The following is a 24,775-nucleotide window of genomic DNA, read 5'->3' as shown; positions in this document are numbered from 1 at the left end:
AAGCCTAGTGGTGAGAATTATTCTGGCCCAGTTTCTATAACTGTAAGTATTGAGGAATTGTTTATTGATTTGGCCAGAAAATCAGTGAAGGGATGATTGCAGTTCCTTCCCTCTTTTCTAGAAATGTGTGACTATAGGTGTGAAATACAGTCTACTGAGTATACTGTTGGATTCAGTTCATATTAGGGTGAGTTGTGCTGATGTGGGGATTAAATTTGTCCAACCTATCATAAAAGAGACTAAGGTGGAGCTCTGAGCCAATGGTACTTTATTAAAGCCCACCCTTTGGCTTGTCCACACAGGTTGTAGAAGGAAGCCAAACTCCCACATAGTAAAGAAAGAGCAGAAGAGAAAGGGAAATGAAGGGAAGGTGGCATGTGATCAGAGAAGAAAAGAGACAAGTGTACTCCCATCTTCTCCAGAAGACTCACTTCTCTACCTCACTGTCCCATCATAGCAAGAGAAAGGATGAAATGGGGTTAATGAAGCCAATTTTAAGGGCCTACTATGTGTTAAAGAACTTAGAAGTGCTTCATTTGATCCTCTGAAGAACCCTGTGATATGGGTGCCTATTATTAGCCTCATTTTGCAATTAAGGAACCTGAGGGAGACAGATATTATGTGACATCCAAGGTTACTGATGAAAAATCCTGGAGACATAATTTCTGGGTAATTAATAATTAATTTATTAACTACAGCTAACAAATCATAGATTGAGGTCAGAGGCTGTCTGGAAGTCAATGATGCCACGTGGAGAGCATTGAATGCTGAAAAAAATCTTTGCAAAAATGGGATGGTTGAGGGTGGAAACCAACTCTGATTGGTCAACAATCACTGAGGGTATAGACCAGGAAATGGGCTGAGAGCTTTTATTCCCAGCTGCTGAGGGCATGAGCAGCTTCAGCTGCCTCCAGGTATCTGGACAAAGGCACCCATCTCTTCCCAGCCAATGAACCATGAAGAGTGATGGGGTGAGCCCCTACAGAAGTTCGTCTTTGTAACATCTTCTAGTTGGGTGGGAGTTTCCCGGCCATGATGGGAAAAGCTTGTAACGTGAGGATTTGGGCAATCCCATCCACTAGCAACGTCCCTCAGACTGGATCATTCACGGGGGCTGGTTCTCAATGAGCTAAGTGATCGAAGCTAGGTTATAATTCATTGCTTACTCTAGGCTCTGATACCTCTATGCAGTATGGAGCCGCTCAGCGGTACCCAAAAGTGGTACCCAAGAGAAAGGCAGTGGGGAAGAGATTCCAACTCCTGATGATGGAGACTGGAATAAATCTGTAGAAAAGTCCCTGACCCCATCTCTGACTCTGTCCCCAGGGCGTCGGAGAGGAGCAGAGCTTCCTGGGCCTGGGAACACCCATCATGACTACATCTCCCACACCTGAGCACATGGAACACGTTTATGACAACGCATCAGTGCGAAGTACAAATAATAGCTCCGTTTGGGGGAGTGATTTGATGCAGATCCCCTCTCTGCTCATTGCCCCCATTGGACTGGCGGGGAACGGCGCCGTCCTGTGGCTCCTGGGCTTCCGCATCCGAAGGAACCCCTTCTCCGTCTACATCCTCAACCTGGCGGCGGCCGATGTCCTCTTCCTCTGCTGCTCCTTTCTGGACTCCATAGATGACTTTGTTCCATATTTTCATAGTCTTTTCAAGCATGAAATAATATTCAACCTCAGATTCATGTTCTACACCGTGGGCCTGAGCCTCCTGGCGGCGATCAGCACCGAACGCTGTCTCTCCACGCTCTTGCCCATCTGGTACCGGTGTCGCCGCCCCAAGCACACGTCGGCCTCGGTCTGCGCCGGGCTCTGGACTCTGACCACACTGTTCTGGGTGAATGGCCTTGTGGTTTGCTCTCATGTATCCTGGCTTGTTCTCTGTCACTTTTACATCCTCGAGGGCATGTGGTTCCTCCTCCTCACGTGCGTCCTGTGCGTGTCCAGCCTGACCCTTCTATTGAGGGTCCAGTGCAGCTCCCGGCGCCGGCAGCCCCCCAGGCTCTACCTCCTGGTCCTGCTCACGGTGCTCGTGTTCCTGCTCTTCGGCCTGCCCTGGGGGATCGAGGATCTCATACGTTATCACCTCAACCGAAGGCTCCTGCCTCACTGGCTTTTTCACCTGTTGGCTTGTGTGAACAGCAGCACGAACCCCCTCATTTACTTCTTCCTGGGGAGCCAAAGCTTTAAAAGAAAGAGGGAGCCCCTCAGGGTGGTCCTCCAGAGGGTTCTGGGGGATGAGCAAGAATTGGGAGGTGGGACAAGTGACACCCCCCACACCAGCATCCAAGAGACGACATTTTGAGGCCGAGAACAAGAGATTCAGACACAGCCCCCTGCCCCAGGCTCAGTTTTACCCTCCCCTGGCCTTCCTGGGAGAAAAAACCAGAATCCCCCTTTCATTCTTACATAGAGGCTAGCTTCTGAAATCTAAGTTATGAACAAGAATTTACGAGTTCCCTACTAGAGACCAAACTGCTGGGCGGTGCAGAGGATAGAGCCCGAGGGCCTTGAATGGAAAGAACTGAAGTCAGATCTGATCTGAAACAATTACCAGCTGGATGATCCTGAGCAAGTAACTTCTCTATGTTTGTCCCAGTTTTCTCATCTGTAAAATGAGCTATCAAGAGAAATGGCAAAACGCTCCAGTATCTTTGCCAAACAAACCCCAGATGGGGTCACAGAGAGTCATATGACAGAAAAAGAAGGTACTGTACTAAGTGCTTTACCAATATCTCATTTAAACCTCACAATGTGCTTGAGGGGGTAAATGTTCTCAGGATATCCATTTGACATTTGAGGAAACTGAGGCAGACAAAGGTTCACTGATTTGCCCAGGATCCCAAAGCAAGTAAGTGTCTGAGTCTAGATTTGAACTCAGATCTTTCTGATTCAGGTCCAATGCCCTGTGCACTTTGGAGCCCCCTAGCTTGCTGGAGGCTCCTTAACCCAGATAGTAAGATTCAGGGCAACAATATAATAATCAATACAGCAAACTACAAAAACACTATACACTATGACAACAAACAATAAAACAATAATATAATATTTAACACTTAGAATTTTATCTTATCTATCTTACTTCAGGGGTATTTAAATAAGGTTATTTATTCCAAGTCTTTTATATTCTGGGATCCAGTACTTACTTTTTCCCTTATGCTAAGCACTTTATAATCATGTGATCCTCGAAGCAACCCTGTGAAATGGTTCTATTATTATCTCCACACAGAACAGTAAACTGAGATAAAGAGAACTTTTGGAGGGCCTTATTGCTAGTAAATTTCTTAATGCCAGATAATAAATGTCTTTTACTGTTGGGTTGTAATTTATACCATATTAATCCTGATAGTGGAACACACAGTCAGACCCCATTCCTATTTCCTTCAGGACAGATTTTTACTTATATCAAATCAAATACAGATTTATAAACACTAATGGTAAGATTTTGATTTCAAAAGCCTAATATTCTTAGCACTTTAAAAGAAAAAGATTATCCATAAGCTAATATATTTCCTTTTTGTTTTAAAAACATGTGGTGACAACCTCAAGTGCCAAAAGAACTTTTCTTTATTAATTCCAGAATTTGGCCTAAGGAAGAACAAACAGAATTAGATTTCATGTATGCTTTATTTCTCTCAAGCTAGCAGCATACATCTGGAGCTACAGTCTGAAGTTAGCCCATCTGGGGTTTAAGTGACAAAGATTATAAAAACAACAGAAAGCTGGGAGATTTTTTTTTTTTGAGGCAATTGAGGTTAAGTGACTTGGCCAGGGTCACACAATTAGTAAGTATTAAGTGTCTGAGGCTGAATTTGAACTCAGGTCCTCCTGACTCCAAGGCTGGTAATTCTATTTACTGCCCCATCTAGTTGCCCCAGGAGATTCTCTAAAGAACAATCCAGTACAAAATCCTATGATCCCATGAATGTATCCAGATTTTTCAATGTAGACAAAACACCCTTTAATTGATCTCAATTTCTATTTGAGGTTGACATCACTGTGAGGACTCGATAGGGCCTGGGGATTGTGGAAGCTATTGATGAGCTAAAGGGAGCTGTCATAACAATTTATGGATCAAATACAAATCTTTTTTTCTGTCCTCTGCATTGTATTTGTTTCTGTTTTGTATTTGATCATATTAAGTAAAGCTTGTGTTGTGATCTTTCCATTCCTTAGTTGTATATTCACAATGGGGAAACTCTGGTTCAGGAATTCAGACCAAAAAATTATGACAAATGAGCAAAATTGAGTGGCATCCTGAATAAATGAAGAGTCATTCATTTGGGGAAGCATCTCTCTATACTTCTAACTGGTGAATTAGGGCTTCCTTCACAGAATCCAGAGACAGATTTCATTAGCACTTAATGGTTACTTAGAGTTAAAAAAAATCTTCCTGTTATCCTAAGTCAACTATATGCTAATTGCCTTGAGGAAAGGAATCTTAGGAAAGCTCTCTGCCTGAACAAGGCATTATGTCATTACAGTTTGTTTTGTTTTTAATTTTATGTTTAATGAATGATGTGAAGTCCGGGTTAGCGCCTCTGAAGGGCTCAGAATAAGTCTTTGCCCCACATTGGGCGCCAAAATGTTGAGGTCCTGTTGTCTCTCAATTATAATCCTTCTCTGGGAGGAGGTCTCTTTTCTGTAAATCTTTTTTTCTGTGAGCAAGTTTCTTGGGAGGCTTCTGGATCCTCCAGCCAGAGGGAAGATAGAATAAGGAATCCTCTTCTTCCTGAATCCTGGCTCTGAATCTCCTCCAGCTTCCCTGAAGTTCTCTCGGGAAGTCTTGTCCTTTCCCGATCCCGACTGCTGCCTTTCAGACTGCCTTCCAAACTCAATGTCCCGGGAGGCAGCCTTGATGGCTCCTTATATCTTCATAGAGAATGGGCTTGTGGGTACTCCCAGGGGCTTGTGGGAACACTTTACTGACCAATGAGCAAGCTCCTTTTCTGAAGTCTAAAGGTGTACACTCCTTTTAAAGGTTTGAACTAAAGGTGTGAACTCTGAGCTAGAGAATTGTTTAGACAACCTGAATTAGCACCTAGTAATCTAACAAATGGAATGACAGAAGAATTGTCATCACATAGAATAAAATAAGATCATCCTATATGCATAGGGGACATGGTAGACACTGACCCTAAGCCTTAGATATTAGACAGCTTCTAATATCTACTATAAGTACACTTAGACTTGTTAGAATCACAGAAGGATCACTTCCCCAGTAACATTTCCTTGAACCCAGATAACCAAGATGCTGTTTTGACAAACTCTGTTTTTAACAAACCCTATGGCTAGCTATTTTCTGAAAAAGATTCAGTTTAGCTTTTCTAACAGACTTAGAGTCAAAATGATGGTTAATAAGCTTTGGTTTATTTCACATTCTTATAAATACCTATTTAGGGGCTATATAATCATTATTCTAAATATACCTATATGCATGGTTTGACTACTCCAACTCTAATAAGCTTTTAAAAAATAGAAATAGCTTTATGTATTGTCTCTTTATTCCCAGCAATTAGCAGAAATCCTGACTCTTAGTAGGTGCTTCATAAAGCACATCTAGAATGATAAACCACTATTTGACTGAAAAGTAAAGTTTATCATATGTATATAAATGATATTACTATAGGTATGTGTGGATATATGTACATAAACATGTTCTCATATGAATATACATTGTATCTTTGTGCTACAAATATTTTCTATAGTCTGCTAATGCTCATGGAGTCTTCCTCTTAAAAAAACAATTTCTTACAGAAATTCAATTAGAGGTTAATGAAAATAAAGATAAATTCCCTCTCTCCAATGTCACAGAACATCCAAAAACTATTCATAAACCCTAAGTTAAGTATATCTGTCATAAATAGAAATATGTGTATGTATATAAGTGGGTATAAACATGTATATTGTATCGAATGCTTATATGTATACATTCCAACATATTTGTAAAAGTATATGTAAATTGTGAAAGAAGGAATATATGTATGTATATATATATATATCTGTTTTCATAAGTGTATATACATTTTTCCTTATTTGAACCCTGAAATCCAGGGCTCCAGCCAGTCCAAGTCTCACTCCAATATTCCCTTGTAAGTGGGGAAATCTGAGGCTCTTGGATTGCTATAGAAAGCTCAGGCAATGGGAGAAAAGTTCTGTGAGAGTTAAATAGGGACTTGAAGAACCATGTAGACTACAGGGGATATTTTTCATCAAATTGTACCTATCATGACTGATTTGTATAAGGATAATGGGAAAGACCAGTGTATTGGAGATAATGAGTCATATCGATCTAACAGTAATTCCTCTTATGCCCTATTATACAGTTGATGTTTAGAGAGAATCAAAGTCTTTTCCAGAGCAACACCATTTAGGAAGCTTTATCTGCACTTGAAGGCTTTGGGGAGTTCATTACCTGAGGTCAAAGTTTGGGAAATCCCCACCCTGAATGAAAGCAAATAGAAAATGTTTTTAACTAGGTCTATGTAATTGGAAGAAGAGGGAGGGGAATATATTGGTAAGAGAGGAACTGTTCTGAACCCTGCTCTTATCCCAGACCTCATGCTTCGATGAGAAGGACCGATCTACACATCAACAGCAAGGACAGGCACAGGAGTCATCAGGATCCTGGAGAGGTCTGGAGTTTCTCCTTATAATTATTTGTCATCTTTGAATCTACTAAGATTTTGGTGAATTTAATTCTTTCTTTATACATTTGCATTGATCCCTGCAATGTGAACACTGGAAAACTGATCAGCCCGGGAAGTGGGCAGCTGCAGGAGTTTCAGGTTCTGATGGCTTTTTTGCACCTGGAGTCAAGGAACAGCCCCCAACCTTCAGACACGTTGTAATATAGCCCAAACAGGGAAGAAGAGTTTTGTTTGGAATGCTTCAGGAGCCCCTATAAACCAAGAGTGTGCAAGATCTTGTTCCAAATCTTTCAGGTCCAAGCTTTGGCTCAGGGTGAGCAGACTCCACATCCTTGGTTTTCTCCTGTTCTCAGTCTGGATTAGCAGACCCACCCTTTCATAGGCATTTGTCCCCAAAGCGCATCATTAGTCAAAAAGAGAAACCTGACGTCATAGAAATCCACAATCTAGACATGGACAAACGCTCATATTTTGTGCTGGTCAGTTATCTGGTTCAATATGGTGCTGCGTCCTTCTTTCTTCTGCCAACTCAGTAGGATATCAACTACCTCAAAATGGGGACAATTTTGTTGTCTATACTCCCAGCACCAAGCCTAATGGTGAAAATTATTTTGGACCCAATAACTATTGCGCAAATCTTTCTTGCTGTTTGGCACAGAAAATCAGTGAAGAAGTTTCTTCATTTCTTTCCCTCTTTTCTAGAAATGGGTAACTACAGGTGTGGAACATGTTATACACCTTCAACTTCTTTGTAATATGACCCTCAGGTAGGAGAGAGAATGCGTTTGCAGTGCTTAAGAAGCCTCTTTCACCAGGGTGTGAAAAATCATATTCCCAATCCTCCAGATGCAAGTTCTGGCACAGGGTATGAGTGAATCCCACAACTCCTTAATTTTTTGCTATTCTTGGTCTGAGGTAACTGATCTATACTTTCCCAGACATTTGGCCCTAAATCTCGTTATTTGTCCATAAAGAGAAACTGAAGCCATATCAAGCAAACAATCTCAGACATCTACTATTAGTTATGTTCGGTGCTAATTAATTGTCTGGTTTGGCACAAGGTGAACAACTGGGGCTGCATCCTGCTGCCCTCTGTCTCGTCTCAGTAGGATATCAACTATTTCAGGACAGGGATGATTTCATTGTCCTTGTATTCCAAGACTAAGTTTAGTGGTAAAAATGTGTCTGGACCCAGAATCTCCAAGAGGTAAGTACTGAGCAAATGTTTATTGCAATTTGACAAAGAAAATCAGTGAAAAAGCTGTTTCATTTTCTATTCTCCTTTCTAGAAGTGGTTCACTAAGGATGTGGAACATATTGGAACATCATGTGATGGTTAGTTGTGATAATGTGGGGATTTCAAATATTCAACCTGCAATAAGGGAAAGCTCTGAGCCAATAGCAGTTTATTAAGGGGTCTGTGGTCCCCTCAGATCTTACTCCTGGGAAATAGGTACAAATATATTTTATTCCTTTTGTACATGTAAAAACTCATTCAATTCTCTAATTTCCTGCTATTGCAATATTTTCAACCCAATCAATTTTGATTTATAATGATTAGTGACTAACTAAACCTCATTGCACATGTTTCCATCATTTTTTGTGGCTTATATTTAGAAAATAAATTCATGGTGACTCTCCCAGCTTCTCATTACAGTTTCCTTGTTTCTTTCAGTTACCCACAGAAATCCCAGAGCAAAGCCAGAATTGAAAAATAGTCCTTTCTCTATCAATCAATGAATTAGGATGTATTTTATGAAACAATGCTTTTAGAAGATCCAACTCACTTCCAGTGGATCAATGATGGACAGAAATAACTACATCCAGAGAAGGAACACTGGGAAGTGAATGTAAATTTTTAGCACTACTGTCTATCTACCCAGGTTACTTATACCTTCGGAATCTAATACTTAATGTGCAACAAGAAAATGGGATTTACACACATATATTGTATCTAGGTTATATTGTAACACATGTAAAATGTATGGGATTGCCTGTCATCGGGGTGAGGGAGTGAAGGGAGGGGGGGATAATTTGGAAAAATGAACACAAGGGATAATATTATTTTAAAAAATTACTCATGCATATATACTGTGGAAAAAAATTCTAAATAAAAAACACATCCAGGTGAAAAAAAAGAGAGATAAATGTTTGATCTGGGGGAGATACTCAAGATGCAGCCAGCAGAAAGATGCTCACTGACCAGAGGAGGGCCAGAAAATTGCTCAGGAAAACATGGCTGCTGCATAAACTAGGTTTCTGAAGAACAGTTTGGTAAAAGTTGTTAAACTTTTTTAGCACAAAATAATAATTCTTATTAACAAGAAGGTTTATAAAAAAATTTTGGTAGCTTGAGAGAGGGTCAATTATTAAAACTTGCTCTATCTCCTAGCAGTGGAGAGCACTGAAACTAACCAAAAATGGAATTTCATCATTTTACCAGAAATCTAGAAGACCGACACAAGAAATCCCTTTCCATGCTCTAAAGAGGGCAGATTCAGTTCATCTAGCAATCTAGAAGCAGCCTCTCTAAGCCTCTGAATGAATTGTCACAAGATTGAACAGTTCCCTCATTATATTTTAAATGGAGGTATTACTGTTTTTTCCAGTTTAGATATTTAAAAAAAAAAAAACTTAGGAATCTTTACTAAATGGCAGAATTTGAATCCTGATTTTCCTGACTCCAAGTTCAGGAATCTATTCATTATCCCGGAGTCCCTCAGAAAATCCAAGGGAACATTGGGATTAAGATATATATAGACAAAACAGATTTGCACTAAAATGATGGGCTTGTTCCTGGATTTCAGAAACAGTTTCTGATCTACATTATGGTCAGGAGATTGATAAAGGACAAAAGGCATTTTGTCTCATAATAATTTGAAGCATTTTTAATTGTCACTCAGTCTCTACATTGTTCATACAACCTTTAGCTATATACCTGCTAATAAAATGAGCCAAAGCTTAGACCATTCTCTAAGAGTTGCCATTGCTGGTAAAGAAGGTTTCCTTGCTCCCAACCAGGTCCACTCCTTGGATCCTAGACCTCAGGAGATCTGAAGGTTGCCTTCCCTGAGTCTCTTATTGAGAATGATTCTACTTTATCCCCATTATATAGGATGCTTGCTGATGATTTTAAATACATGCTACTAATAATTTTAAAGAAAACTCCATTTATTCTTATACTCTCTAGTATTTTTAATAGGAATGAGTGTTGAATTTTGTAAGACAGTTCTTAAAATGTAATCCCTAGTCATTTTAAAGATCTCTTTCAAAGAATAACTGATATGTAAATTTTGTTGTAGTTTTTATTAAACTTTACAGAGTATAGTATGGGGATAGTGCTCCTTTATTTCATCAAAAGATTTTGAAAAGATATTTATATTACATTTTTAAAAGATTATTCCTTTTTGCCAAATTTAGTTTCTATTTATTTTTTCCTATTTTAATTTTCTATTAATTAAAAGAGATTTGTCCTCATTTAAAGCTTTTTTGAAAATTTATTTTTACAACCTGTTTCTTTTGCTTGATCACAGCAAAAGTAAAGGCGTAAGTAAAACATCTATGTGAATTAACATAAAGCAACCAAAACAGACACTTATTTCACATTCTCTAAAAGAATTTCCTATTTGTATAAACCCCCTTTATAAAATCCTTCCTACCTGAAATAAAGAACCCACTCTTGCCAAATTTGGTTTATCTTTCACAAGATAGACACACATGAAATATATAACAAGACTCTTGTAAGAAACAAAATATCTTACCAAGAACCTCACTGCCTCTCTGATGGATGCAGGAAAGATTTATTTTACATTCTTGCAGGAATTGTGAAGACACACATTTGAGGCTCCAAATTTTATTTCCTATCCTGAAGTACAAATCTCTCTCCCCATTCCCCATTCATTGAATGTTACAGCAGTTACATGTCAAGAATCTCCACAGCTCATTACATAGTCAATCCCTCCTCTGAAGGAGCTTCCATTCTAGAGGGGGGAAGGGTAACAAAGAAGGACTAAAGGCAAAAAACAAAAGATTCTCTTCAAATCTCAGGCCACTGAGATATGATTACAAAAGTCTGGGCCTGCCCCCAAGGAGCTTACGTTCTTTGGGGACAAGATAAATTTCACCCTTAATTATTTTTTGATGTCCTTGTGGGTTTCAGTTTTCTAATTTAAATTTCATTTCTTCAATTTAATTTTCATAACTGTGGAAAACAAATGTCCATTCATTTCTTGAACCCTGCATTAAATCAAGCCTGAACTTCTAAGTTATTCCATAGGACATATCAAACTTCAGATTTTATCTGCTTCCTCTTTGAAGTATAGGACTGTGGGGTACGTAACTCACCCAACAAATTTCAGAGATCTCTCAAGGTGTAGAGAAAAAGTTGTATTCATTTCTCATGAGAAGTGGGTGTCACTCCCTCCAAATAAGATGTGAAAGTGAGGCTCCCAGCATAGGCAGCACAGGCAATATTTATTCCCAAGAACACCATCCTCTCCCTGCTGGTTCATCCTCATTGGCTGAGAATGTGTGTAAAGGGCTGAAACTCTTGAGTTAATGAACTGAGGTCTGAGCATTTGAGGCTAATTGCCAATTGGACAATACTCTATTAGAATATGCTTAGAAAAAGGCCTTTCCCACTACCCTGTGCTGGCCCAATCGTTTGGTGCATACAGAGAACTGTGGGAGGATCTGGGGGTGGAGTAAGACTAGCCAGAGTCACTTCTGGGTGGGTGACAAAGAGGCAGGTTGAGGAGATTCTGCTTCCATCCAATTTAATCCTAAAGACCAAGAATAAAGACCAAGGACTTTTGCTTATCCTGACTCCAAATGATTCTAAGGGATCCAGGGTGTTAACTCGGTCATCACAAATATGGCTTTAAATTCTAAGCACAAAAACTACAGCAAATGGGGAAGTAACACATAAGTTCAAATTTAAACAAAGACATGCTTTTTGCTGACTCTAACATGTGCTCTCAATTTATGGGCTGGGTCAATAAGGGTAGAAATAAGGGTAGACTTGGTTAATTTATAGTTTCCTTTTTGAAGAAATATCAAACTTTTGCCTTTCAGAACATGTAATGTCCAGGCTAGCTTTCTGAAGGTCCTTGGTCTCAGCAGGATAGACACTACAAGAATGGAATAGAGTCAAGAGTCTTTATTCTGGCCCAGTCTTGACCTTAGTGGAGGAGTGCAGAAGGCAGGAAAGCCACCAGGAGGATGGTCAAAAATGGAATGTCTCATTTCAACTCCTTCTCAGCCCTTATACACCTCAGTACAGTTACATCATTACAGCATACTGAATTTGTGCAAACTAGAGAACCATTACATCACCATACTAAGTACTAAGTATATATGTGAACTAGAGAACCAACATCTCATCAATTCCACTGAGTTAACACCTTGTTTTAAGTATAGAGTTTCAGCCTTCTACATGAACTTATCCCCATTTTGTAGCTAAGGTCTAGGTTATCAGCCTAAGAATTCTTTTTTCCCCCTAATTTTTACTAATTCTCTTAGAATTTTATCTAAAAATGTAATTTTTTGGTAACAAATTTTCCACCTGGATTTACACATTTAGAGTGCTAGTTTAGTCTCTAGTATGTAGAAGACATTTCTTTTTCTATCTTTGCTGATGGGCTTTATCAGTAATATATAGAAGTGCTGATGATTTCTGTGAGTTTATTTTATATCCTGCAGTTTTGCTAAGGCCGTTAATTGTTTCCACTAGATTTTTAGGTGATTTTCTAGGATTCTCTAAGTATATCATCATATCATCTACAAAACATGATAGGTTTATTTCCTTATTGCCTATTCCAATTCTGGTAATTTCTTTATCTTTTCTTATTGCTAAAGCCAACATTTCTAGTGCAATGTTGAATAATAGTGGTGATAATGGACATCCTTGTATCACCCCTGATCTAATTGGGAATGCATCCAGCTTATCTCCATTACAATAATGCTTCCTGATGTTGGTTTTAGATAGATATTGCTTATTATTTTAAAGAAAATTTGCTTTATCCCTATGCTCTCTACTGTTTTTAATAGGAATGGGTGCTGTATTTTGTCAAAATCTTTTTCTGCATCTATTGCGATTATCATATAATTTCTGTCAGTTTTGTTATTGATATGGTCGATTATAGTAATCCTGAACCAGCTCTGCATTCCTGGTATAAATCCCACTTGGTTTAAATTTATTATCCTGCTGATAAGTCGCTGTAATCTCTTTGCTAATATTTTATTTAAAATTTTTGCATCAGGCTCCAACTCTTGAAGGTGAAGATGGAAGTAAATATGCCTAATATCCATCTCTGTCTCTGTGTCTTCAGGAAATCTGAAAGGAGCAGGCTTTGTGGGGCTGGGACCACCTGCCATGGCGGTGTCCTCAACCTTTAGCAACAAGGACATGTTAATGACACTGCCACAGAGAGCAGAGCAAATGGGAGTGTGGCTGGAGAATGTTGTGGATATAACTGGATGCAGATCCCCTCTCTGCTCATTGCCCTACTTGTGCTGGTGGGGAACATCATGAAGCTCCTGAGCTTCCATATTCGGAGGAATCCTATCTCAGTCTATATCCTCAACCTGGTGGAAGCTGACATCTTCTTGCCTTGTTGATCCTTTCAGATCTCCATAGCTAGATTTATGGGATATTTGTGTGACAATTTAAAGTTCAAAATCGTGCTCTACCTCAGATACTTGTTCTACAATATGGGCCCTGAGCCTCCTGGCCGAGATCAGCACCGAGCGCTGTCCACCTGTGCTCTTCCTATTTAGCACCTATGTCATCACCCCAAACACAAGTCTGCTGGGGAGTGCGCTCTAAGCTCCGGCCTGGATGATCAAAGTCACAGAGTTTGTCGCTCAGAATTATGTGTATCCTCGATTTTTCTGTCTCAACTTCCTCATTTTCTATTTCCCGTGGTTCCTCCTCACCAGCATCCAGTGTGTGTCCAGCCTGACTCTGCTGTTGAGGGTCCAGTGCAGCTCTTGGCGCCAGCAGCCTCCCAGGGTCTACCTCCTGACTCTTTTTACTGGCTTCTTGCTCCTGCTCTGTGACCTGCCCTGGGGGATTGGGCTTTCATAAATTATAATCCCACAAACATTTCATGCCTGACTGGCTCCCTTCTTTCCTGGCTTGTATGAACAGCTGCATGAACCCCCTTCCTTTACTTCCTTTGCATCCTTTGTCTAATTATCCCTATACGATTATTAGAAATTAAAAGTCCTTAATTTACACAGAAGTATAAAGCTAGTAACAGTATCAATGTGAAACATTTAATTAGACAGCTGTATATAGAAATAGAGAAAGAGTTAAAATTCTAAGTCAAATGTATTATGATTCTTCCACATGGCTACTCTTCAGTAGTGACTAGATCATAAGGGTAATAGTATCCAAGCTCAATCATGCAGATTCAAAGAAAGGCTGAGTATCTGCCATGGGAAAAAGAAATGCTCCTTGTCTTAGAATTTAAGAAAGGCCTGAGACACTTAACACATCCTAAATGTGCTACTCTGTGCAGGGGTCCAGCCTCTGCAAAGGGTCCAGGGGGTTGAAGAGGAAGAATAGGGTCGGCGTCAAAGGAAGACAGGAGTCACGGGGTAGTTTGAGTGAAGACTGATGGAAGTGATGCTCCCACTTCTCTTAGGCTCCTTCAGACTTTATTTTATACTACATTGTAGCACGCTGTCGTCTCCAGAAGCTGCCAGATCACTCTCTGGGAAGAGATCTGCTGTGTCTACTCAAATCTCTCCGACAGATTCTTCTTCCTGTAACGAACCGTTGTCTCCAGGCATTTGCTGTTAACTCTTGTCCAAAGAAGTGACTTCCCTTCCTGCAGAGAGCCCCGTCAGGCCTGATGTAATGCAGAGAGTCTTCTTCTTTCTCTGAGAGTCCTCTCTTTTATTCTCCCAGAGAATGGGCGTGGCATAATGCAAGGGCTTCTGGGAAGAACCACCCCAGCCAATGAGCTTGCCCCCTCTATCAAGTCAACCTGAGTTCTCACCTTGTAATTGTCCAGAAAACCTGAATTCTCACCTTGTCACTGTCCAGACAACCTCAGTTCTCACTTAGTAATCCTAACATCTCCCCCTTTCTTTTGATTTAGAACATAGGACAGTCATGACCTTGAAACATAAATCCATCAATATGGGAAGTATTACAGATAATTACATAAATTACATAAGCATATAGTAACATAGTAACATAACGCATCCTAGAAGTATATAACATAATCATAATCAAATAATCATAAATTGAAAATTTATAAATGTCCATAAGCCCATTGTCCATTAGTCTCATCTTGTGTGAGGAAGTCCAATGATTCCTGCTGGTTTTTAAAGTTCTTTAACAGTCTTCTTATTATCCATGCTCTTTCAGTGTCAGATGTTTCTTAGATCTTCTCCTTTATTTTGAGGTCTTTCTCTTTTTCTGTCTCTCTCTGATGGACAAGGCTAATATGACTCGTTGGCACCCATCTGATTCCTTCTCCTGCTGAAGAAATACAAGCAAACGCTCTCTCCCAGGCAGTTAACCTATCTAATTTCTTTCTATTTACCACTTTCTAAATCTCTTCTCATCATCTGACAATTACATTGGAGTTGTTTGCACTGGGCACAGCCCTGTTGGTTTAAAAGGCCTGTATTCTCCCCAAGTGTAATCCATTTTTGCAATCTGATTGCCTTTTGACTGACTTATCAGGTAATCCCTTTCTGCCATGTGATTGCTTCTCTGCTGATTGATTAAATCAGAGTCCTGGCCTTCTAAAGGCTCTTTAGGTGTAACATCAGCTGCCATCATGCCCCAAGTCTTTTTTGCCTGGGGCCCTGGACGTGGGCCCCTCGTCCCATTTCCCTGAATTATTCTACACTCTGATGCCCAATGGAGTCCTCTGTTGCATTTTGGACATGGGGTTTTAGGTCTTCTTTCACCCTGTCTTCTCACTGTATCTCCATACCTACACTGAGCTCTTAGATGTCCAATTTTTCCACATTGAAAACATCTCCGAGTTTCTCTAGAAGTCCCTTGCCAGGAGGGACCCTGTCTTTCCACATTCATCATTGTCTGGGTGTAAAAAGCATTTGTTCCCACTGTAGCACAGCGTCTTATGATCTCCTCTAAAGGAGCATCTTTGTCTAATCCCCATATAATTCTTTTGCAAATCTCATTGGCATTTTCCTTAGCCAGATGTCTGGTCATTATTTCTGTAGCTGAATTTTCTCCAATAGTTCTTTTGACAGCAGTTTGCAAACGTCCCACAAAATCTGCAAAAGGTTCATTGGGACCTTGCTGTATTTTAGTGAAAGCCTCTCCACGATCTTTCTGTCCAGGAAGGACACCCCAAGCTTTTATTGCAGCCTTAGCAATTTGTTCATATATTGTCATGGTATAATTAATCTGTTCCGAATTCTCTCCATATTGACCTTCACCAGCTAAGTGCTCAAAAGTGAATTGTGTGTTAACTCCTATTTCCAAATTGCATCTGACTTGAATTTTACATAATTCATGAAATTCCGCAAGCCATAATAAATTTTCTCCAGGCTCCAGACATGTCCTTGCTATGGATTTCCAATCATTCGGGGTTAGGACTTCATAAGACAAACCATCTAGTAACATTTTGACATAAGCTGATGTAGCCCCATAAAGGGTACAACCTTTTTTCAAATCCTTAATTGTATTCAAATCTAAAGGTGCATATCTTCTTCTTTTTTTACCTACAGAGTCAGTATTTTCAATCACAGGATATGCATGTATAAAATCACTTATATCCTGTCCTTCTCTCTTAGCTTTAACCAATGCTTTTTCTAATCTTGTCATAGGCTTAGGCTTCTTCACAGGCAATTCTGTTTGTGTTTCTGCCTCTTCCCCTCTTTCTTCCTCCATCTCTGAAGGTGGGGTTGATGTGGGCCTGTCAATAATCTGTTCTCTAGGCAGGGTTGAAGCTTCTTCAAGAGAATCATACCATAATTCCTCATTTAAATCCTCTTGCTCTAGGGCAAGATCTTGATCTTTCCTTTTATCCTCACACTTCCTCCTCTGTTCATTTTTAGAACTTTTCCTTCTCCTACAACTTGCTTGATAGTTTAAGGCTAATTGAACTATGTTGTAGATATAAAATACTTCTGCAGAAATTGAACGAGGCCCATTTTTTGCTTGAAATTCTTTCATTTCATATCCCACTAGCTTCCATTTATCTACATCTATCTTTTCTTCCTCTAAGAACCAAGGGGATGTGCGTCTTAATGCAGCCAAGAGTTTAGCAATCTGTACCCAGGTTACAAGTAAACTCTGCTCCTCAATTATGTTGATTATACTCTCTATAGTACCACTCCTGAATGGGGGTGGAGCTGAGGTTGCTTCTGGGGCTGGGGATGAGTCGGCTGAGGTCCAGGGATTGAATATAGCTAACATCTGCCCCATTTCAGCTATAAGAGATTCCTGGTTTAGCCCTTAACAAGTTAAGTTCCTTATTTATCTATTAGCACGCTCACTTAATCTTTAACAAAGTTTCCTCGTTACTCACGGTTCTGGGTCAGAGAGACTGAGATCTAGATCGGAAGCTTTTCCACTGGAATCAGGACCGTGTCTGTCCCTGTTCGGGCACCAAATTGCGAAGGTCTGGTCTAGCTCCTCTTGTCAGGATAAGCAAAAGTCCTTGCCCCACGTTGGGCGCCAAATTGTAGCGCGCTGTCGTCTCCAGAAGCTGCCGGATCACTCTCTGGGAAGAGATCTGCTGTGTCTACTCAAATCTCTCCGACAGATTCTTCTTCCTGTAACGAACCGTTGTCTCCAGGCATTTGCTGTTAACTCTTGTCCAAAGAAGTGACTTCCCTTCCTGCAGAGAGCCCCGTCAGGCCTGATGTAATGCAGAGAGTCTTCTTCTTTCTCTGAGAGTCCTCTCTTTTATTCTCCCAGAGAATGGGCGTGGCATAATGCAAGGGCTTCTGGGAAGAACCACCCCAGCCAATGAGCTTGCCCCCTCTATCAAGTCAACCTGAGTTCTCACCTTGTAATTGTCCAGAAAACCTGAATTCTCACCTTGTCACTGTCCAGACAACCTCAGTTCTCACTTAGTAATCCTAACACTACATCATGATCATATACTTTTCTTTAGGTCAATATAGTCTTCAGACATGTGTCCGACTTATTGGATTTTATGTTACTACATTTGAGATTTTATATTTGAGTAAGTTTTTTTATGGTTAAGTGTTAATTATTGATTACATTATGCAAAGCCAATAATGAAAGGTAAATGTTATACAAGGTTAAATGTCAGTGAATTTTGTTAGTTTACTTATGTCTTCTTTGTCAAATCTATGGATTGTTTGATTCTTGTACTTTCTTGACTTGAAACCATATACATAGGCATTTAGGACAATTCCTAATTAAACTTTAACCATCTTTTGGTTCCTAGACATACTGATCTTTTCTAAGTCTAAGTTGGTAAACACCATTATTTCTTGGACCTTTGGATTCTTTCTGATAATGACAATACTTTCCATAGTGTTCTCTCCTTTATCTTTTGTCTCAGTGAGAGATTAGTTTTATTAGAACAGAATAAAGATGTGGAATCATTTCTAGTTAACTTGCCCAAATTCCCCCTGTCACCAGATTTTTTTAGATAATGTTTTAGTGCTGTAATCAAGCCAATTATAAATAATATAGGAAATAGTAGTCCACTAATGAGAATCATAGAAGGAAATGTTGTTCCTGCATGAGTGCTGTGCATATTTGATCTCAGTGCTGGGCTTTGCCAATCACCTTAGAGATTGTGCTCCCAACCACTCTGGCCAAATCAATTGCCTCAGGAAAAAAGGCAAACAAGTTTAAATATTTTGGTTAGAGGAAAGATTGCAGGTGGCTGGAACTCTGAAAAGATGTATTTGAATCTAAGACAGCAGAGTACTTAAGGCTAAGTACCTATTCAACGTGAGATAATGGTTCCATAAACACATATTTAGATGATATGGTGATGTGATGGCTCTCCTCATGATTGGTGCCATCTGAATGTGTTGTGGTGAGGTAATCTTAGGAAGGACTGGAGGGCTGAGGGAGAGAGTCAGAGTCTCTCTGCCACAGGATCCACAGAAGAGAAAATTTCAGCCTCCAAACTCCAGAGTCGGATCCATCTTTGATGAGTCATGTGGTAGCTTGTCTGCCTACTACACTTCTAAAGACCAAGGACTTTGACTGATCCTGACTCTAACTGATCCTGAGGCCCTCAAGAGAGCTAGACTGGACGTTACAATTTGAATGGACTAAATGATGATCAAATGCTTATAAGCTGAAATTGGGGGGAATTATACTTTTCTTTAAGAGTCCAATCTTGTCAAAGAATTTTTGAGGGGAAAAAGGAAGACAAGCTTAGAGTTCCCATGTTCATTAAAGTGATAATGGAAAGGAAGATAGGAGGAGAGGAGAAAGAAAGTATTGCATTGGGGTATTGCGAAGGGCTGAAACTCTTGAGTCAATGCACTGGGGTCAGACAATAGAGCACTTGAGGCAAATTACTGATTGGACTATACTCTATAAGAATATGCTTGGAAAATGGCCCTTCCTACTATCCTGTGCTGGCCCAATCATTTGGTATATACAGAGAATTGTGGGTGGGACTAGGAGGTACAGGGAGACTAGCCAGAGTCACTTCGAGAGAGAGACAAGGCAGTGAGGTCGCTGAGATACTACACAACCACTCTCTTCACTTCTACCTCTAAAGACCTAGAATAAAGATTTTTGCTTATCCTGACTCCAGCTGATTCTAAGGTACCCAGGGAGGTGATTCAGGACAATTCCAATAGACTTGTGATCAAGAGAGCCATCTGCATCCAGACAGAGGATTGTGGGACTGAAATGTGGACCATAACTTAGTATTTTCACTGTTTTGTTGTTGTTTACTTGCTTTTTGAAATGTTTAATTTTTTCCTCTTTTTGTTCTGATTTTTCTTGTGCCACATGATAAATGTGGAAATACAAATAGAAGAATTGCATATGTGTAACATATATTAGATTTATGTGTGTAACATATATTAGATTACTTGCTGTCAAAGGGAGAAGAAAGGGGGAACAGTGGGAGAAAATATTGGCAGACAAGGTTTTGCAAGGAAGAACATCGAAAACTATCTTTGCATAAATTTTGAAGATATAAAGTGTTATAGGAGCCACGTGCTAGTGGCTGCTCGGGATCTAATTCTGACCAGCAGAATAGATCCTTTCATTGTGAGAGGATGATAAGGATACAAGGAGACTGAGAGGCAGTTGCATTCTGTGATATATATATATATAAGTCTATATCTATCTTCATTTTCCTTATTTGAATCTTGAAATGCATGGGTCCAGTTGAAGACTCATTCTAATACCCGCTTGTAGTATGAAAAAATCTGAGCCTCTTCAATCTCTATAAAACTCTGGCAACAAGAGAATATACTATTTCTTTTCAGAAAAGTTCTGTAAGAGCTAGAAAAGGACTTAATGTACCATGTGAACAATAGGAAATATTTTTTTTCATTCTCTCAAGTTGTAACTACCATGACTGATAAATATTCAAGGATTATGGGAAAGACCAGTTAATTGAGGATAATGGGTCACATCAATCTAATAGTAATTACTCTTAAGTCCTACTGTAGAGGTTGGTGTTTACAGAGAATCAAAGTCTTTTCCAGAGCAACACCATTTAGGAAGCTTTATCTGAACTTGAAGGCTTTAGGGAATTTATTACCTGAGGTCAGTGTTTGGAAAACCTCCACCTTTCCAGTATGAAAGCAAATGGAAAATCTTTTTGACTAAGTAAGTGTAACAGGGAGAAAGGGAGGGGACAGAATATAATGGAAAGAGAGGAACTATACGTAATCCTGCTTCTATGTCCACTCTCATGTTCCAGTGAGGATAAATACATGCATCAACAGCAGAACCAGGCACAGGAACCTGGGGAGGAAAAAAGGGAAAATCAGAGACTGGACCCTTTCTTCATTGTCATTTCTCATTCTAGAGTTTCGGTGAGTTTAATCCTTTACAAATTTGTGTTTAATCCTTTATAAATTTATATATTTTCCATTGTGCACAGCTGGAAAACATTATCCTGGGAAGTGGGGAGCAGCAGAAATTTCTACTTCTGTGTTCTGATGCTTTCTTTTTCCCTTGGAGGTCAAGAGCAACACCCAACCTTCAAATTCTTTGTAATATGGCCCCCAGCTGGAAGGGAGAAGCAGTTTGGAGTGCTTAAGAAGTCTCTGAACAAGGGTGTGAAAGATGATGTTCCCAATCCTCCCGATGAGGGTTCTGGCTCAGGGTGTGAGTGAATCCCACATTTCCTTAATATTTTTCCTATTCTTGGTCTGAGTTAATTGATCTATCCTTTCCCAGACATTTGGCCCTAAATCTCATCATTTGTCTATAAAGAGAAACTGAAGCCAAAGCAATCAGAAATGCCAGACATCAACTATTAGGCATGTTCTGTGCTGATCAATTATCTGGTTTGGCACAAGGCGAACATCTGGGGCTGCATCCTGCTCCCTCTGCCTCCTCTTAGTAGGATACCAGCTACTTCAGGGTAGGGAAGATTTCACTGTCTTTGTATTCCAACACCAAGCTTAGTGGTAAAAAGGAATCTGGGCCCAGAATCTCCAAGAGGTAAGTACTGAGCAAATGTTTATTGCAGTTTGACAAAGAAAATCAGAAAAGATTTTCTCCTTTCTAGAAGTGGTTGACTAAGGATGTGGAACATACCGGATTTAGCTTATGTGATGGTTCATTGTGGCAATGGGGGGGATTTCAAATGTCCGACCTGCAATAAGATAGACTGAGGGAAAGCTCTGAGCCAATGGCAGTTTATTAAAGGGTCTGTGATCCCCTCAGTTCTTACTCCTAGGAAATAGGTGCAAATATATTTTATTCCTTTTGTACATGTAAGGACTCATTCAGTTCTCTAATTTCCTGCCATTACAATATTTTCAATCCAATCAATTTTGATTCATAATGATTAGTGACAATAATTGAACCTCATTGCACATAAGTTTCCATTATTTTTTGTGGCTTATATTTAGAAAAAAAAATTCATGGTGACTCTCCCACCTTCTCAATCCTGCTTCTTTGTTTCTTTTAATTACCCACAGAAATCCCAGAGCAAAGCCAGAATTAAGACATAATCCTTTTCTCTATCAATCAATGAATTAGGATGTATTTTATGAAACAATGCTTTTAGAGTCTAATCCAAAAAATTAATTGAGGAACAAAATTGCTTAGTCAAATTTGCCAAGTGGATTCACCCATTAAAGTGCTGTTTTGGTTCAGTCTCTAGTATACAGAAGAGCTGGGGAAGTTTCCCTATCTCTAGACTTTTTGCCTCAGTGGAAACACAGGAAGAAAACATGAGAATGATGGAGAACTTAGCAATGTTCTAAGCTGATCTAGGGAGATTGATCCATAAAATCCCCTATAGCTCATCTAGCAGCGAGGTCCTTTGGAAACTGATTTAATAACCCACAAGGGGTTGGTTTCTGAATGAGAAATAGGAATGAAAAAGTCTTCATCCTAGTTGAATAATTGGTTCCCAATATGAGTGAAATAATCCTTTCTCTCTCTAGTAAGTGAGACTAGAATATTTTTTATTGCTTACGCTTGGCCTACACTTCTGGGGAGGAGAGGCTCTAACTCTGGAAGGAGGAGATGGGAGTAAGCCTTCTCTGTCTCTGCATCCCCAGGGCGTCTGAGAGGAGCAGGGCTTTCTGGGCATGGGGCCATCCACCATGGCTGTGTCCCCTACACCCCAGCAACAGGAATATATGAATGACAATGCTACCGAGGAAATGGATAGGTTTGGGATCATTGGGATACCTGGAGAGTTTCATCTTTATGATTGGATGGACGTGTACTCCCTGCTCATTGCCTCCCTTGGACTGGCGGGGAACGGCGCCGTCCTGTGGCTCCTGGGCTTCCGCAGCCGGAGGACCCCCTTCTCCGTCTACATCCTCAACCTGGCGGCGGCCGACGCGCTCTTCCTCTGCTGCTCCTTTGTGGTCTCCTTAATGACAGTTGATAACTACCATATAATGTACACGGTAGTGATCTACGTCCAATCCATGGCCTACTGAGCGGGCCTGAGCCTCCTGGCGGCGATCAGCACCGAGCGCTGTCTCTCGGCGCTCTTCCCGCTCTGGTACCGCTGCCGCCGCCCCAAGCGCACGTCTGCTACAACCTGCGCCGGGCTCTGGGCCGTGGCCGGGATGATCGAAGTCACAGAGTTTCTCACAAAGAATTATGTGTCTCCTGGCCGTTTCTGCCACAACTTCCTCATTATCTATTTCCTGTATTTCCTCCTGCTCACGTGCGTGCTGTGCGTGTCCAGCCTGACGCTGCTGCTGAAGGTGCAGTGCAGCTCCCAGCACCGGCAGCCCCCCAGGCTCTACCTCCTGGTCCTGCTCGCGGTGCTCGCGTTCCTGCTGTGCGGCCTGCCCTGGGGGATCGGGGATTTCATAAATTATCGCTTCAGAATAGATTTCCGGCTTTATAGCATATCTGGGCCCCTGGCTTGTGTGAACAGCAGCGTGAACCCCCTCATTTACTTCTTTGTGGGCAAACGAGGGCATAAAGGGAGGGAGCCCCTCAGGCTGGTGCTCCAGAGAGCACTGGGGGAGGAGCAGGAGGAGGGAGGTGGGATGAGGGACCTCCCCCACACCAACACCCAGGAGACCTCCTCATGAGGCTAAGAACAAGAGGCCCAGAGATGAGGCCCCAGAAATAAGCCCCTGCTCCAGGCCACCTGCAGCCCCTTCCCAGCTCCCTGCCAGGAAAAGCACAATTCCCTCTGAGCTTCTGTGGGATTGAGTCCAGAGTTTCCACTCTAAGGGATGAGCAAACATTTCTTGGGTGTAAGCCAGGCAGGTGGGGATGGCAGAAGGCAGAGCTCCAGGGTCTGGAATGGGAAGAACTGGGAGCTGGCCTGAGACACTTGCCAGCTCTGTGACCCTGGGCACACCACTTAACTCTGTTTGCCTCAGTTTACTCATCTGCAAAATGAGCTAGAGACAGAAATGGCAAAACACTGCATTCTCTGCCAAGAAAACTCCAGTTTACTTGACACTCACTTGACTGAAGACCAAAATTATACCAGGAACTGTCCCATGTGTTTTACAAATATCTCATCTAATCCTCACAATATACCTGAGAGGTAGGGGCTCTCAGGAGATCCATTTTACACTTGAGGAAACTGAGGCAGGAAGAGGTTCAGTGTATGTGAGACTGGATTTGAATTCAGACCTTCTTGAGCCAGGCCCAGTGCTCTGTGCCCTGTGAAGCCCTCTAGCTTGCTGGAGGCTTCTTTACCTAGGAAAGTGAGGTCCAGGATCTCACATGCCACCAGCCCAGAGGAAACTTCTACAAGAAATGGCCCTTGTCCTAAACAGTACAGGAAGGAGAAACCCATCCTTGAAGGCCCCAGGCCACCTGTCATTTTGTAAATGAAGGCAAGGATTCAGGTCAGGCTCTTCAAGGTTCTAGGAACTATGACCCCGCCCACCTTGTCTCCTCTCAGACTTGATCCACAAGGTTCCTTCAGGCCTCTGGGTCCCTACCCCAACCCTATCCTCTGCCCTGAAAAGAGATTTCAGCTTAGCCATGTCCCCCTCCCTTCCCTGCCAGGGCTCATTTCCCTTCTCCCCACCCCTTCCTCTCCCAGCTGAGCCAAATCCTTTTCTCTAGATAAAGGGCAAGGCTGGAGCTCAGCATCCTTCCTTGTGTCCTCTCTGTCCAGGTCTCTCTGGGTTTCTGTGACTCTATTCCAATCTCTCTTCACTCCTCATGCCCCAGTTCCTGATGAATGCAGGTATTGTAGGGGTGTTACAGGACAGGGTCTAATGAGACCAATACAAGGGGAGGAGATACATCATTTCACACACATACATATCACACACACCACACAAACATATCATAAACATGCATACCACACAGGAAACACACACACACACACACAGAGAACAACCACTTCCTGTGTAATATCTCAATTGGGAAAATCATTCAGCCCCATTTGATTTCTCAAGTGCCAGTGACCTTACTTCTTCCTCAGTGGTTTCAAGTTCCATATTATATTTGGTCCAGACACCAAATGGTGTAAACTCATGGCT

General features: G+C 41.0%; 2 protein-coding genes across 2 annotated transcripts; both read left to right on the top strand.

Annotated features, from left to right (window-relative positions):
* The first annotated feature begins 1,371 nt into the window (after positions 1–1,371).
* On the top strand, positions 1,372–2,316 carry LOC141547987 (mas-related G-protein coupled receptor member X1-like). The gene has a single exon (XM_074276712.1). The coding sequence runs from the start codon at positions 1,372–1,374 to the stop codon at positions 2,314–2,316; it is 945 nt and encodes a 314-aa protein (XP_074132813.1).
* Positions 2,317–22,387: 20,071 nt separating this feature from the next.
* LOC141547889 (mas-related G-protein coupled receptor member X4-like) lies at positions 22,388–23,356 on the top strand. Its single transcript, XM_074276555.1, is given in 1 exon segment — positions 22,388–23,356. A coding segment is annotated over 1 exon segment (969 nt).
* The last annotated feature ends 1,419 nt before the right edge of the window (positions 23,357–24,775 follow it).

Source organism: Sminthopsis crassicaudata, chromosome 6 (genome assembly GCF_048593235.1).
Source record: "Sminthopsis crassicaudata isolate SCR6 chromosome 6, ASM4859323v1, whole genome shotgun sequence".
Lineage (NCBI taxonomy): Eukaryota > Metazoa > Chordata > Mammalia > Dasyuromorphia > Dasyuridae > Sminthopsis > Sminthopsis crassicaudata.
This window is presented reverse-complemented; position numbering and strand designations above follow the sequence as displayed.